Below are 16,106 nucleotides of genomic sequence, written 5' to 3'. Positions count from 1 at the left end.
ATGGTAATTTTGGATTCAAGTCCATGTCTCCCCAAGAAATAGACTCTAGAATTCTAGGCCCGAAGTCCATAATTGAGGCCTAATTGCCTCATTAAAAATAGTGACTGCTTGACACTGTGAGACTAAAATATGCTGATGTCATCAGCAAGCCACCTGTCTGGGCCCCTCTGCCATAATGTGTTTTTATTGTAAGTAGGTCTCCTGCTATTGTCTGAAGGTGTTTATACTCCTGATACTGTGTATTGTACTCAGGAGCTCGGTGATGGCAAGTCTGACCTGGAATGAAATCTCAGAATAGTAATAGTCTGGGTGGGCACTCACCCAGTTGGCTAATTAAAGATCCACTGTTGGGATTAGCCGTGAGTCACCTGTACCTCATTAGCTAAACCATTGTGCGATGTTTTGGGTAAATATTTGGCTCATCGTTAATGTAGTGAGTGACCTCCTTCTCAAGTGTATAAAAGCCCCGTATTCTTGTTAAAATAAACATTTCTTATTCTGGTTTACTCCAAAACTGGTGTTGCCTAGTTCTTGGGGTAACTATCGCCAGATTCACTGATCTCGTGTTCCAGAGTTTGGGAAGCAAAGTCTTGGCAGAGATACCCAGTCAGGGTGTCTGGATTCCGTCACATTGGTACATGTGTATGTCGATTGGCTTACATGTTACTGGAGGAGGTAAAGTCTACCCCGCCCTGTGTCATTATGCAAAGGAGGGGGGATTGTCCTATGTGTGTATATCTTTGTGCTTTGTACATGATTTGTTCCTGATTTTACAATAAATTTCGTTGGATTATATTTTCCTGGTGTGCGGCTGTCCGGACTTTTTTCTTCCCTCCGTCACACTGCTACCCAGTTTTTGTTGTTATATTCAGCCAATCTCTTTTGATGCTTCAAGCTGGAATATATAAGCACGTTGCTGATGATTTAAAAGCCAAGCAATTGGAATAACTTTCCGCTAACAAAAGGTGTCTATTTGTAATTTGGCTTCACAATTTCTGCTTATTGCAAAATTGTCTGTCTATAAAATAACTACCGTAAGCAAAAGTGGAACAAATGAAATGTTGCCCATAGTGACCAGTCATATATCATCTTTTAATCCCTGTGTAAAAGGTGTTCAGAATTGGCCACTATTAACAGCAGCTCACGTTTCTGCTGCTCTCTTGTTTCCCTAAGCTTTTGTAAAGAGGCCTCAGAGATGCCAGTGTAAGTTTCCCCTCACAGTGATGTATGTTTCTGCCTCTTCCAGTATGGAGTTTTTAGTCTCTCACAGCTTTGTTTTGCTCTATGGGAAATATATTTGCAAAGCATGATGCTAGCATTTGGGAGAAGTGTGGTACTGTGGTGACAGCATCTTACCAGTGATGTCACCAAAAACTCTAAGAGGCTGGACTGAGATTTAGCTTGCCACCAGGGCTGGTGCAAGGATTTTTGACACCCCAGGCGCAACCTAATTTTGCCACCCCCCTTGGCTCCGCCCTATGAATCCACCCCCTTTGCTTGAGCATTAATCCAATCCAATCAATCTGCCCCTGAATCCACCCCTTTTGGCCCAAGCATCAGTGTGACAGAAGCCGGCACTAGAGGAAGCATGCGGTTGAAGTAGAGCACTGATCATAGAGGCGTGCAGGGGATGTTTGCTTCCGTTCCATCAGGACATGTCCTCTAGTGCTGCACCTCTATAATGACACTACAGAGCGGCTGCCTGAGTAAGAGGCAGCAGAGGCATCCCCTGCATCCTCTTAGATGTGCACGCTTTATCCCAGCAGTGCCCACTAGAGGTTATAACATTTATTACAGAGGTATTTATAATACAGCACAAAAACTTTCATAGCACAGAGACTGAGAATAGAGAAACCAGCCTCCTAGTTTGCCTAGTGGTAGCACCGGCCCTGCTTGCCACCATTCATGCGACACTACTATGTCCGTTTTGGGTGAAGTTGGCCTTTAAGGCTGGGTTCACACTGCAGACGGGGTATGGTTCGTCCTTGTTCTCAGTTTCAGGGATGAATCTGGCCCGGATTTTGAATTTTAGGACCTGAAATGGTGCCAAAGACGCATAGGACCTCTGCAATTTGCTCCGCAGCCACCTCGGAGATGTGTGAACCGGCTCCATTGAGAGCCGGTCACAGTCTCCTGTCATGCGAATTGGATGCAGGGAAACCCACATCCAATTTGCACTAGTGTGAACCAAGCCTAAAGGATAAGTTAACCTTTTGGGAACATGTTACATGTTCCACCCATTCTTAGACCCCTTTCACACAGAGGTGCTTGAAAACTGCCCATAAAATGTCGGGCGCTTTTGAGGCATTTTGCAGCGCTTTTGAAGTGCTTCCCATTCATTTCAATGGAGAGGAGCGTTGGAGACGCTTTTTTAAGCTCTTCAAACATGCTCCAAAGATGCTGCTTGCAGGACACCCTGCCAGCGCACTGCCCCAGTGTGAAAGCATCCATTGATTTTAATGGGAAGCTTTTTTTATGCGCTTTTTTCGCCAAAATCGTCTGTGTGAAAGAGGTGTTAAGGTGGAACAAGTGACATGTTCCCAATGCTGCAACCGCTGTGCTGAAATCGGCACAGCTGTGCAGAGCTCCGCCCACACGGGCGCGTCATTCATTCACACAGCTCTGTGTGTGAATAAACTTCAAGCTCCAATATCCTTTGCAGCTGTCGGCTTGTAGCTCTCGATGAGCTACCACGGTGCTGTGGAGCTCCATGGTAGTTTGATTCTTCCTGTCAGATTTTATCTGCTTGCCCGTACGGGATGTACAGGCACACAGATACACTGGCAGAGCTGTAGGAGACCTACATGGCACCAGCGATCTGCTGATCACTGGCGCAATGCATTACAGGCTCAAAAAAGATGCAAATTTTTTTACCTGCAAAAAAAAAGTTAGTTTATTTTTTTCTAAAAAGTGACATTATCCTTTGATAAAAAGATTGGGGGGGGGGGGGGGTTACTAAAATGGGGCAGACAGAATCTGGAGCAGCTTTGCATAGTAACCAATCAGCTTCTATCTTCAGCTTGTTCAGTCCAGCTAAAAACGGATTGGTTGCCCTGCTGATTCTGTATGCTCCAGTTTTCACAAGTTCCCCTTTATGCTTGTAAAATGAATTTCATTAAGTAAGATTAGAGGCCAGAATTTTACAAGGGTATACTAGAATGTAAAGATAATTTTGGGCACTTGTATAAATGAATGTTGCATAGTCATTAATTTTCCTGCTGGTGAATATCAATTAAATGATGTTTGGAACCGTTACACCCAGTGTCTCTCACTTCTATGGAGCTCAGCTCTTCTTCTTATGGTGACTCACTAGCGCTAATCGGAGAGGCAGTGTTCATATCGCTGCCATAATAAAATGCAATTACCAACTACACTTCTTCAAGCTATAAAAAATATTTTTGTCATTTGGATACAACCCAGCTTGGGAATAAATGGCCCCTTTGAGATTTGGACCTGCACTTGTGTAGCCAGATCTTATAAATATGGATATATGCCATCCACACCAAGTACATAAGGGGTTGATTAAATGCAGGACTAAAGTGAATTTTCACTTTAAAAATGTATGTTTACATTTGATAAGAGAACTGTCTCTTACCTTTTGTAAATCAACTGAAATAATTTAGTATACATGCAATTATGAACACTGTGCAGCTGTATTTTCCATTCTATTCATTGTTAAATAACCAGGCTGGGTCTTTTGGTGGTATTTGATCAACACTGGGTTTTTATATTTTGCTAAACAAATATAAAAAAAGACCGAAAATTTTGGGGGGGGGGGGAGTTTTTTTCTTTGCTTCTGTTATAAAATTTTGTAAATAAGTACATTTTCTCCTTCACTGACGGGCACTGATTTGGCTGCACTGACGAGACCTCACTGATAGGTGGCACTCATGGGTTCTACTGATGGGCGGCACTGACAGGCACCACTGATTGGCATCCCTGGTGGGCACTTGTGGGCATTCTTGATGGGTCTGCACTGATGATCGATGCGCTGATCATCAGCGCAGACCCCCCCCCCCGTCAGGAGAGCCGCTGATCGTCTCTCCTCTACCCATGCCTTGTTAACGCGAATAGAGAAAAAGCTGATTAACGGCACTTCCTGGTTATGTTGTGATCAGCTGTGTCTACATCATAAGCTCTCTAACCAGATCGGAGATGTGGTGTGGCACTACCGATTGCCGTGCTGCGCGCCGTTTATCCTGCTGGATGTCATGATGCTTAGGATAAATGATACCCCACCCAGCTGTCATTCTGCTATAAGCCAGGCGGGATGTGGTTAACCACTTGCCGACCGACTCACGCCAATATACGTCTGCAGAATGGCACATACCTGTACATCTGTTCGTAAAAGCAGGATTGCGGGGCGCCGGCGGACATTGAGTCTGCGGGTCCCACAGGCACGCTCCTGCGACGTGTCATGTTTCAGTAAGCCCACCCCCCCTACAGTTAGAACACGCTGAGGGAACACACTTAACCCCTTGATCGCCCACCTAGTGTTAACCCCTTTCTGGCCAGTGTTATTTTTACATTTTCATAGCACTGATCAAGGTAATAATGTCACTGGTCCCCAAAAAAGTGTAATTTGGGGCCAGATTTGTCCACCGCAATGTCGCAGTCCCGCTAAAAATCGCAGATCGCCGCCATTACCAGAAAAACAATAAAAAAAAATAAAAGTCCCTAAATCGATCCCGTAGTTTGTAGACGCGATAACTTTTGCGCAAACCAATCAATATACGCCTATTGTGATTTTTTTTTTTTTTTTTTTTACCAAAAATGTGTAGAATAATATATATCGGCCTAAACATGAATAAATTCATTTTTTTATATATTTTTCAATATTGTCACTCTTTTTTTGTTTGGGTACAACGTCGCACGACTGTGCAATTGTCAGTTAGAGCGATGCAGTGCCGTTTTACAAAAAAGGGTCTGGTCATTAAAGAGGGAGTCCACCTGAAAAAAAATTAATAAAAGCCAGCAGCTACAAATACTGCAGCTGATGACTTTTAATAAACGGACACTTACCTGTCCAGGAGTCCAGCAATAGCTCGGCTACTGCCGCCGCCATTCTCGGTGAGGGAATAAGGAAGTGAAGCGTTGCGGCTTCACTTCCCGGTTCCCTACTGCGCATGCGCGAGTCGCGCTGCGCGTCCTAAGTGGTCCCCACTATCTCCTGGGACCTGTGTGTTTCCCAGGAGACAGCGAGGGGGGGGGGTGTGGGAAGGGGCGCGACTCCCGCAGAATTCTATTCCCGGAAGTGGGTGCAGATACCTGTCTAATACAGGTATCTGCACCCCCCTCCCCCCTGAAAGGTGCCATTTGTGGCACCGGAGGGGGGGAGGAATCAGATGAGCGGAAGTTCCACTTTTGGTTGGAACTCCGCTTTAACCTCCCTGGTGGTATGATTATGTCAGATTTTTGATGCTCAAAGTGTTACGATGTTTTGCATAGAAATTTGGTGTCTTATATTGTAGGCCTGTAATTCTTAGGAATAACACACTTAACTCTGTCCAAACAAGAGTCTAGTAGACATCCCGGGTATGATAAAGTTTAAAACACAAAATCATAAATTATAATATAATAAATAACTATAAATAATTATAACAAATAATAAAATAATAATAATAAAATTGATTCAATAATGTAATATAATCAAAAACACTGAAATTTGCTCAGTTGCAGAATTTGTCACTGTCGTTACTTAATTTGATACAGTAATGTAATCTGTAAGGGAACGGAGCTCGGCACTGTGATAGATCGAGCGGAGCACACGGCTCGCACACACAGCGAGAGGACATTGCAGGATCCTGGGGACAAGGTACGTAACATTTCCTCTATCCTGCGATGGGATCCCAAGTGTGGCTCGGGGTTACCGCTTTTGGTACTGAAAATTTACCCCGAGCCACACTCGGGAATACCACCAGGGTAGTAAAGGGGGTAAAACCTTCTGGGGATGAAATGGTTAAAGCTATATTAAACCCAAAAGCAAACTTTCACTATATAATATTGCACCTTACCAATTCTAAGATGTGATGGCTGCATTCATTTTCTTGTTGGGCTTTCTTTCCTTTATTTTCACCAGGTGATCTGACCGGTAAATCTGTTGTTTTTCAAAGGAACAAGCTCTCTTGCAGATTGTATCAGTTGCAGGGGAAGAAGTGAAACAAATCAATTGCCACGGATAGGGGAACTTACAATGATCAGATTTTATTTATGTAAAACCTTTATCACAAAAGGAAAAGAAAAACAGCAACTGCTTATAAAGTATTAGCTGGAGTTTGGCTTCAATTTGTTAGTGTATTTAAATCTGATAGTACATCTAACACCCTCCTCCCTCCAGACTGACAATGCTGCTGTCCAAAGGTGCCTCTGTGTTCCTTCATCCAGAGTGGGGGCACTCAAATACATTAAGTATGTTACTTGCCAGATCAGCAGGTGGAAAAAGACTAAAAAGAAAACAAATGCAGCCACCATATTTGATGATAGGTAAACTGCAATAGATTACATTTTTGGTTTTGGGTTTAATATCACTTTTAATGCCAGTATTATAAGTATCTAAGTTTAACTTGGTATCAGGCTCTTGCTGGAACTCAGAATTGGAGTGGGAGAAGCAGTACAGGGATTCAGTCTGTTGTACTTCAGTGCTCATTTGTTGACATATGACATGCTGGTAGGAGGAGAGAGCAGAGAGATGAGCTCATCAGTCTGCTGCTTCTTATTCAGGCTTTAATTGTAGCCTGGAGTAAGGACAAGACCTGTACTGTTACATGTACTGCGTTACTGAACTACAGCAGAGAAGAGTCCTACCCTGCAAGACAGGATGGTACTGTGTGACAAAACTGTGTAAATGACATTACTGGATCGACAGAAATACAAATTCATTAGCACAATAAACCGCTTCCACATACTGTATGTATTTCATCCATGTTTTCAGCAGTTTGCCTGGAGTTCAACCTTAAGACCCCTTTCACACTGGAGGCGTTTTTCAGGCACCACAGTGCTAAAAATAGTGCCTGAAAAAAAAAAAAAGCCTCAGCTGCAAACCTAGTGTGAAAGCCAGAGTGCTTTCACACTGGGGCGCTGCACTGGCGGGGCGTCACAAAAAGTCCTGCCAGCAGCTTCTTTGCAGTGGTGGAGGAGCGGTGAATACACCGCTCCTACATCTCTCTTCAACCGCTCCTACTCATTGAAAACAATGGGGCAGCACCACCATACTGCCGGCAAAGCGCCGCTGCAGAGCGGTGTTTTGCGGGCGGATTTAACCCCTTTTTGGCCGTTAAGGGGGGGGGGGGTTAGAACCACCCCACTAGCGGCCAAATAGTGCCGCTAAAACGACGGTAAAGCGGCACTAAAAATAGCGCCGCTTTACCGCCGACGCCCAGGGTGGCTCAGTGTGAAAGGGGTCTAAAGGTTTAGTTTTGGATATAGTGGGGTAATATTAGAAGCTCTGACAGGCTGTGCTTCTGTGAGGAAGATTTCCTATCATAGTTGAACCATATAACCACTGTCATGGGCACAGCTATGGAGGAATTTCCCCAGGAGAGAGAGTACTGCAAAACCTATATATCAAATTGCATAAAAAGTCCATATACAAAGAGCGGATCAATGCGTATCCAGAGGGTCTCCTTTAAAGGCATAGCAGGCCATTCCATGGTCCAGATTTTTTTTATTTTGGGAAGTCCAAGGTGATGTCCGGTTGGAGTCAAGATTGTGAAGGTGGAGATCTGGCATATGATCTCCAATAAAGCGCTTTTGACTCTGTTTTGACCTCCTATTTATAGTTTGGTACAAAGTTTGGCTCTCACTGTACTGGTGTGCTGATTGCTTATGACACTGAAGACGGTGTTGGGATTCTCTCCTTGGACCTTTTGCATTTATTATTGCTATCATTATTCTATGTTTTTTTTATGACAATTTGTTTTAGGGCTGCAATTTGATGTATAGTGTTATCCGATTTGTGATCTTCAAATCTTTCCAGTTGCTTTACTTTTTTTTTTTTGAGCGCAGATGTCACATTTCTTCTTGGTTTATAGCACTGCATACTTCACAGATAATTTAGCCTATTTCTTCTAAAAGAAAATACAATGGTTTATTTTTCTGTTCCAGGCGAAGTCCCAATTTGATCAGTAATTAGGACACGTATATGTGTAACTTCAACTTAAAAGCATGTAAACTCTTAGGGGCATATTTATAAAACAATTGCATAGTTTGTCTATTGAAACGTTATGTAATTTTGTTATGTGCAAATGAGGGAAAAAAAAAAATCAGATGTTCTTATGTTCTCTGAAGAGCAAATGATTGGTGACATACCTTATTATGACCACTAGATGGCGCTCATGAGCGTAATGATTTTGTGTGATAGTCCATGCCATCTGGTGGCCATAGTGAGGTATTTTCCTGATTCACACATTAAGGCTAGGTTCACACACATGCAAATTTGAATGCATATTGAACCGCATCCAATTCGCATGACATGTGAAAGAACAGTGCTTTCTGTTGTGCCTGTTCACATATGTCTGGTGCAGCCGGAGTGCAGATTCAATGCGAATTGAAAAAGAATCCTGTCAGTTTTCTGAGCAGTACGGTTTGGCTCAGGTGTGACTTCACCCCTTTGACTTCTTTGGGAATGCTTCTAAATCGCACATGTCATTCAGTTGTGAACAGGATAAAATCCTAACCTGATGCAATGCAAACTGGCCTGAAACGCTGAACAACTACTTTGTCAATTAGCTGTAAAAATGGAGCTTCAGAGCTTCAGCCTTGGGCTGGATTCACATATGTCCAGCTGTGGTTTGCAGTCTGGAGTCCGCTGCATTTCAATTTAGGTTGCCTGAATTCGCACCTGAACCTGACCCAAAAATCGCACAGGACCCTTTTTAAAACTGCACCGCGGCCACCACGAACATATGTGAACCGGCTCCATTGAGAGCCAGTCAAGACTTTAATAAAGGCACTCATTTTAACTGAACATCTCCACTACAAAAATAACATTTGCCCTCCAGAAATGCATTCAGAGCCCTCTGGCTTTCACACTGGAGTGAATGGAGCAGCTGTTTTAGGGCGGTTTGCAGGCGCTATTTTTAACGCTATAGGGCCTGCAAAACGCTTCAGTGTGAAAGGGGTCTTAGGGACATAGCCTACCTCTCCGGTGTTGTGCACTTGGCTGACCTGCTAGCTAAGCATCAATAATTTACTGAAATCCTCAACCTCTGAATTGTCCTGATTCTGATCCCGGAGAAATGCAAGCCAGTTTCAGGCACAGCTATATGAACCCATTGTAGCCTTGCCCAAATGTAGGAGAGCTTAAAAATGAAAAGAGGCCGTATAACGCACAGTGACAAGAGCCTGTAGTACTGGTTGGAAGCACGGTTGATTTGTTTCCTGGGATGCACTAACCTCCTTCATGCAATTTTAGTTCCTGCATTTGCAACGGATAAGAAAAACTGTGTGTCTGTTTTGTTATAATCCATATTCTGGGATGAACTTTTTATTGGTTTAATTGTCATTGCCAACAGGCTCCAGGAGCAAGCAGCAGAAACGATTGAAGCTCTTCATGCAGCTGGAATGAAAGTTTGGGTGTTAACAGGTGACAAAATGGAGACTGCTAAATCTACATGCTATGCCTGTAGACTGTTCCAGACTAACACTGAATTGCTGGAACTGACAACCAAAAATGTAGAAGAGTTTGAAAGGAAAGAAGATCGCTTGCAGGAACTGCTTTTAGAGTATCATCGAAAACTGGTGCAGGAGACTCCAAAAATGAAAGGCAGTATTAAAAGGTGAGTCCCTGATTTAGTGGGTATGAGGGGGTAGAATCCCCTGGCTAGCTCGCATTGCTATCTCTGTTCTTATCGGTGATATGTATTTGTCTTGGTGATCATTACCACAAGGACTGAAGGTAGGAGGGGAGATACAAAATTCTAAATCAGGGGTGTCCAAACATTTGACCTTCTTGGGACTCATTGGAAAAAGAGGAATTGTCTTGAGAATAAAGAATTCTCTTCATTTTATTGGTTGTTAGAATACTACTGTTTACTTTTGCTTACCAGCCCTTTTTGGTGGTACCTGTGGTGTCTAAAGATGGCCATAGATGAATCCAAAATCGGCCAGTTCAGCGGGGACCGGACACATTTCAGTCCATCTATGGCTTTTCCCGTTCAAGAGGAGTTGACCTAGTGGTCAACTCCTCACAAAGGGCAATGTTGGGAAATTTGCAGCTAGTAGGCTGTAGTGCTGCTTAGTGTGTTCTGAGAGTAGAGAACTCCCGCTGCCAGAAAACAATAGCGCAGCAGCGAAGGATTCCTTCATCCACCTTGAACGTGTGGATGAGGGATTTTTTATTTATGTTTTTATCAGCCGGCTAGCTGCTGAAAACAAAAAAACAATCTACCAGTACCGTATGTCCAGCTTTAATGTTTGTTGCCATCCAGCAAGAGATAATAGAATCGTAGTGCACCTGCCCAGAAAATGTTTCTCTTTCAGGTGCATGGACTATGTAGACAACGCAGGCCATACGCAGCGCAAATTTCTTTCCTGCAACCATGAGTTGCAGGACAGAATTTTGCACAATTCCCCTAACAACACAGACCGTGCCGACGGGAATCAGCAATTGCCTTCCCCTGGCGCTGGGCGGAGAGGGAGGGAGAGAGTCATCCCTGCTGGGAGAGGACGGTAATTATCGCCAGTGGCTATAGAAGCCACTAGCGATAATTGCAAGAGAATCCGGCAGGCTGGTTGTAACAAAGTTGATTGATCGATCAACTTGGTACATTCATCCTGCTGAACCGGCTGAGATTCGAACCGTGTATGGCCGGCCTTATTGCAATAAAGTTGAAATAGCCAGCACAATGGGGTTGATTTACTAAAAATGGAGAGTGCAAAATCTGGTGCAGCTGTGCATGGTAGACAAAAAAAACCTGGAAGCTGATTGGTTTCTCTGCAGAGCTGCACCAGATTTTGCAATCTCCAGTTTTAGTAAATCAACCCCACTGTATCTTGTCGGGTAAAAATCCACTTTGAAAGTTGTCCACAGAAGCAGTTGCATTACTGCCATGCATTTCAGACTAAATGATTCCTTTTCCCAACAGTGGAAAAAGGGACCGGTAAGCTTGATGGTCAGAGCCACTGTACTAACATTCTGACGTTAGTACAACGAACTCCCCCTGCTGTGCTGTTGTGTGCTGATAGGAGATGCCCCCACCCCCCCCCAGAACATTCCGCCATTGGCTGAGATCGCTAATCCGGAGCCGGTTGGCTGCTGGCTTTCCAGTGTGCTTGTCCAACAGAAGCCGGTCCGGCTGACATACACACGGGTTTTTATTGAACCGGGCATACTAGGCATTAGTGAGAGGGACTGGGATATGTAACCATTAAACGAGGGAGGTAGTATTTTCTCCCATGGGGTTCAAGTCCTTTGCATGCAGGGATTTCTAATGAATGCGTTAAATGTTTATTTGTAAAATAAAGGTTTTATAAAAGTACAAGAAATGTTAAACTTTATACTTGTAAAATTTTCAAAATAAAATTCATCCAAAATCATATCTTTGCTTTAAATCTGCTCCTCTTTATTGATCATGTGTGAGTGTATGTATGGGGTTCATATTTCTCCTTGGGCAGGAAAATTACTGAAAATGCCTCTGGTGACCAGGCAAAGTAAGGATCTGCTCTAAGTAAAATGGAAATTGAGTTGCTGTCAAGATTTCTTTCACATCCAGTAACCAGAATTCCTGTTATGGTAACTCTTTCATTTAATTGTGTTCTGTTCCCTGCTTCTCTGAGTCCACATAGGAAAATTGTAACTATAGGTCTGCATACTGTTCTTTGTGCATTTCAGGAGCTGGTCAGGAAACCAAGATTATGGCTTGATAATTGATGGTTCCACTCTGTCTCTTATACTGAATTCCAACTGTAGCTCCAGCCATTATAAGAACATCTTTCTGCAGATTTGTCAGAAATGTACTGCAGTGTTGTGTTGCCGTATGGCGCCATTACAAAAAGCACAGGTGCGTATAAAATAGAAGGAAATGTGCTTATGTTCTGTGTATGTAATGACATCTCTAAAAATAGGTCCTTTCTGTCATGTTGTCAGAAAAATGCATGTGGGTGTTTTAACACTGTAATTATTATTGTGATTAGTAAATACATATATGTAATAATAATATGTGATTACAATACTTTTGTTAACAGATTTGCAAAACATTTCCAGGCTTGTCTTCGGCAACAATAGTGTGTGTAGACATTTGATTAGGGTAACCTTTTAATTGCTGCGGGTTCCAAAAGTCTGTTTTATTTCCGGCTCACAACCTATTTTCTTCTCTTTTCAGATTGTTAAAATGGTAAAAAATACCAAAGGGAATCCTATCACATTGTCTGTGGGAGATGGAGCAAACGATGTTAGCATGATTTTAGAAGCACATGTTGGAATAGGTAGGGATTTACCAATTCTAATACTTTTGTTTCACAAAATGAGGTAAGAATATAGGATCTGAACTTTAAAACAAAAACAATTTTCTCTTGTATTCATTAACCACTTTAAGGACCGGACCCTTAATGACCAGGCCATTTTTTGGTGATACGGCACTGCGTTGCTTTAACTGACAAGTGCGCGGTCGTGCAACTCTGTACCCAAACAAATTTTTTTCCACATGAATAGAGCTTTATTTTGGTGGTATTTGATCACCTCTGCGGTATTTATTTTTTGCGCTATAAACAAACAAAAAGCGACAATTTTGAAAACAAAAACAATTTTTTTTCTTACGTTTTGCTATAATAAGTATCCAAAAAAAAATAAAAAATGTATTTATCAGTTTAGGCCGATTTATATATTCTTCTACATATTTTTGGTTAAAAAAAAAATCGCAATAGGTGTATATTGATTGGTTTGCACAAAAGCTATCGCGTCTACAAACTATGGAATAGATTTAAGGACTTTAAGGATTTTTTAAAAAATGTTTTTACTGGTAATGGCGGTGATCTGCGATTTTTAGCGGGACTGCGACATTACGGCGGACAAATTTGACCCCAAATGACACTTTTTGAGGACCGCGGGCCAATATAACTGCAGCGGCTTGTCCTTAAAGTGGTGTTCCGGCCAAAATTCTACTTTTTAAATAAAAATACCCCTATAATACACAAGCTTAATGTATTCTAGTAAAGTTAGTCTATAAACTAAGGTCTGTTTTGTTAGTTTATAGCAGTAGTTTGTTATTTTATAAACTTACAGCAGGCCGTGGCCATCTTAAGTGTGGGCATCTGAAGCCAGACAGTATTTCTTCCTGGATCTCATCCTTGCAGATCTCGCACATGCTCAGTGCAGCACAAGCAGTGTAATAGGTTTCAGGTCAGGTTTCCATAGCAACTGCAGTTTCAGAGGAAGTTGCTGCCCCTTCCCAGAAGGCATTGCAAACAGGAAATGATGCGATGGGCCACGGCCAGGGAGGAGGAAGTGAAAAATGAATACAGCAGATATACAGTAGGTGCTGAGAAAAAAAATAAAAAAATATACTTTTAGTTTACAGTGCACAGTTTAGTGAGGGATGCTAAAGAGTTGTAAAAGTGGGTGGAACTCCACTTTAAGAAGTTAAAGAACACAGCTCTTAACTAATTGACCATAGCGTTTCATAGCGCCACCTACAGGAGTAGGACACTAGGCAGAAAAGAACACGGCACCGCCTATGGGCAGTCCTAGCTGGTATAAAATCCCCTCTCCACTTTAGGCAGGCCAGTTATTTCTGCCTAGTGTAAGGAGTTTACATACCCCAGTTCTTAATACCCTGTATTTCCCCCTTTAACATCAATGACAGCTTGAAGTCTTTTGTGGATGAGGCTCTTTATCTTCTCAGATGGTAAAGCTGCCCATTCCTCTTGATAAAAATCCTCCAGTTCCTGTAAATTCTTGGGCTGTCTTGCATGAACTGCATGTTTGAGATCTCCCCAGAGTGGCTCAATGATATTGAGGTCAAGAGACTGAGATGACCACTCCAGAATCTTCACTTTATTCTGCTCTAGTCAATGACAAGTCGACTTGGCCTTGTGTTTTGGATCATTGTCATGTTGTATGGATGTGCAAATGTTCCTCCGGTATTTTTTGATAACATACTGCATTCCTCTTGCCATCAATTTTGACCAAATTTCCTGTGCCTTTGTAGCTCACACATCCCCAAAACATCAGCGATCCACCTCCGTGCTTCACAGTAGGAATGGTGTGCCTTTCATCATAGGCCTTGTTGACTCCTCTCCAAATGAAGCATTTATGGTTGTGGCCAAAAAGCTAATTTTTGGTCTCATCACTACAAATGACTGTGCCAGAAGGTTTGAGGCTTGTCTCTGTGCTGTTTGGCGTATTGTAAGTGGGATACTTTGTGGCATTTGCATAGTAATGGCTTTCTTCTGGCAACTCGACCATGCAGCCCATCTTTCTTCAAGTGCCTCCTTATGTGGTGTGGCTGTTTCAAGATGCACAATGTTTTCAGAGAGTCTTGTATTTCACCTGAAGTTATTTGTGTGCTTTTCTTTGCATCCCAAACAATTTTCCTGGCAGTTGTGGCTGAAATTTTAGTTGGTCTACCTGACCGTGGTTTGGTTTCAACAGAACCCCTCATTTTCCACTTCTTGATTAGAGTTTGAACACTGCTGATTGACATTCTCAATTCCTTGGATATCTATTTATATCCCTTTCCTGTTTTATACAGTTCAACTACCTTTTCCCGCAGATTTTCTGACAATTCTTTTGCTTTCCCCATGACTCAGAATCCAGAAACGTCAGTGCAGCACTGGATGAAAGCTGTAAGGGTCTGTCAGGAGTCCAGAAACTCATTGACCTTTTATATACACACACTAATTACAAGCAAACAGATCACAGGTGAGGATGGTTACCTTTAATAGCCATTCAAACCCCTTTATGTCAACTTGTGTACATGTTATCAGGCCAAAATCACCAGGGTATGTAAACTTTTTATCAGGGTCATTTAGGTAGTTTCTGTTGTCATTATGATTTAAAAAGAGTAAACACAGTTGATTATAAATGGCTTCAGCCAAACACTAACCATGAGTGAAAGTTTTTTTGTGTTATCATTCATATTCTCTGAAAAATAGCCAAGAAATCATAAATTCTGCCAGGGTATGTAAACTTATGAGCACAACTGTTTACATCCCCGGCATCTAGAATTGGCCGGCAAGTTACCTCAGTCATCGGACACAGGGGGAATGTACCTGGATGTGTTCCGTCAGATCTGCCTATGATGGGAGACCCCGAACGTGGCTCTTCTGGCATGTTAATAGGTGGAAACCTTGTGAGCTGCTAAAATTTAATAAATATGATAAAAAAATCAAATAGACAGCTGCCAGCACTCCCCACACTTCCCTATATGTGACAATACAAAATTATATAACAAATGTGCCGCGCTGAGACCAAACAATAAATAAATAGATAAAATAACTATAAAGGAAAAAAAAATTATAGATAGATAGATATAGAGAGAGATATAGATAGATAGATATCGCAGATATAAAAAATATTAAACTAATGTATTAAATCAATATTAAATATATCCTGTGAAACAAATCTAAAACCGTGCAAATGGCATTCAATTAGTTTGTTATGTCCAAAATAAAGTGCAAGTGCTCTGTGTGCTGCACAATATAATCATTGTTGAATGAGAATCTTTGACAATCCATCATAAAAACATAGATAAAAGTGATATTGGTGCCTTCATGCAGTGTGCACGCAGTCCTAGTGTACCCTCCACCAGATGTACCCTCACCTTAAGGGCTTTGTATAAAAGCCTGTAGTAAATGTTAACAGCTTAAAGTGGTGTTCCGGCCGAAATTATACTTTTTAAATAAAAATACCCTTATAATACACAAGCTTAATGTATTCTAGTAAAGTTAGTCTGTAAACTAAGCTCTGTTTTGTTAGTTTATAGCAGTAGTTTGTTATTTTATAAACTTACAGCAGGCCGTGGCCATCTTAAGTGTGGGCATCTGAAGCAAGACTGTATTTCTTCCTGGATCTCATCCTTGCAGATCTTGCACATGCTCAGTGCAGCACAAGCAGTGTAATAGGTTTCAGGTCAGGTTTCCATAGCAGCGGCAGTTTCAGAGGAAGTTGC

General features: G+C 42.1%; 1 protein-coding gene across 4 annotated transcripts in view; it reads left to right on the top strand.

The window, feature by feature from the left end:
- Positions 1 to 16,106, top strand: part of ATP11C (ATPase phospholipid transporting 11C (ATP11C blood group)) — a 273,446-nt gene that overhangs the window by 197,719 nt on the left and 59,621 nt on the right. For all 4 annotated transcript variants that reach the window (XM_073599256.1, XM_073599253.1, XM_073599254.1 and 1 more), the window contains exons 19-21: positions 9,513 to 9,776; positions 11,831 to 11,999; positions 12,321 to 12,423. In XM_073599256.1, the coding sequence (XP_073455357.1) occupies positions 9,513 to 9,776; positions 11,831 to 11,999; positions 12,321 to 12,423 (536 nt within the window). The remainder of the gene's footprint in view (positions 1 to 9,512; positions 9,777 to 11,830; positions 12,000 to 12,320; positions 12,424 to 16,106) is intronic.

The sequence above is a fragment of the Aquarana catesbeiana genome, linkage group LG09 (genome assembly GCF_042186555.1).
Source record: "Aquarana catesbeiana isolate 2022-GZ linkage group LG09, ASM4218655v1, whole genome shotgun sequence".
NCBI classification, from domain to species: Eukaryota; Metazoa; Chordata; class Amphibia; order Anura; family Ranidae; genus Aquarana; species Aquarana catesbeiana.
The sequence above is the reverse complement of the archived record's forward strand: the minus strand, read 5'-3'. Positions and strand labels throughout refer to the sequence as shown.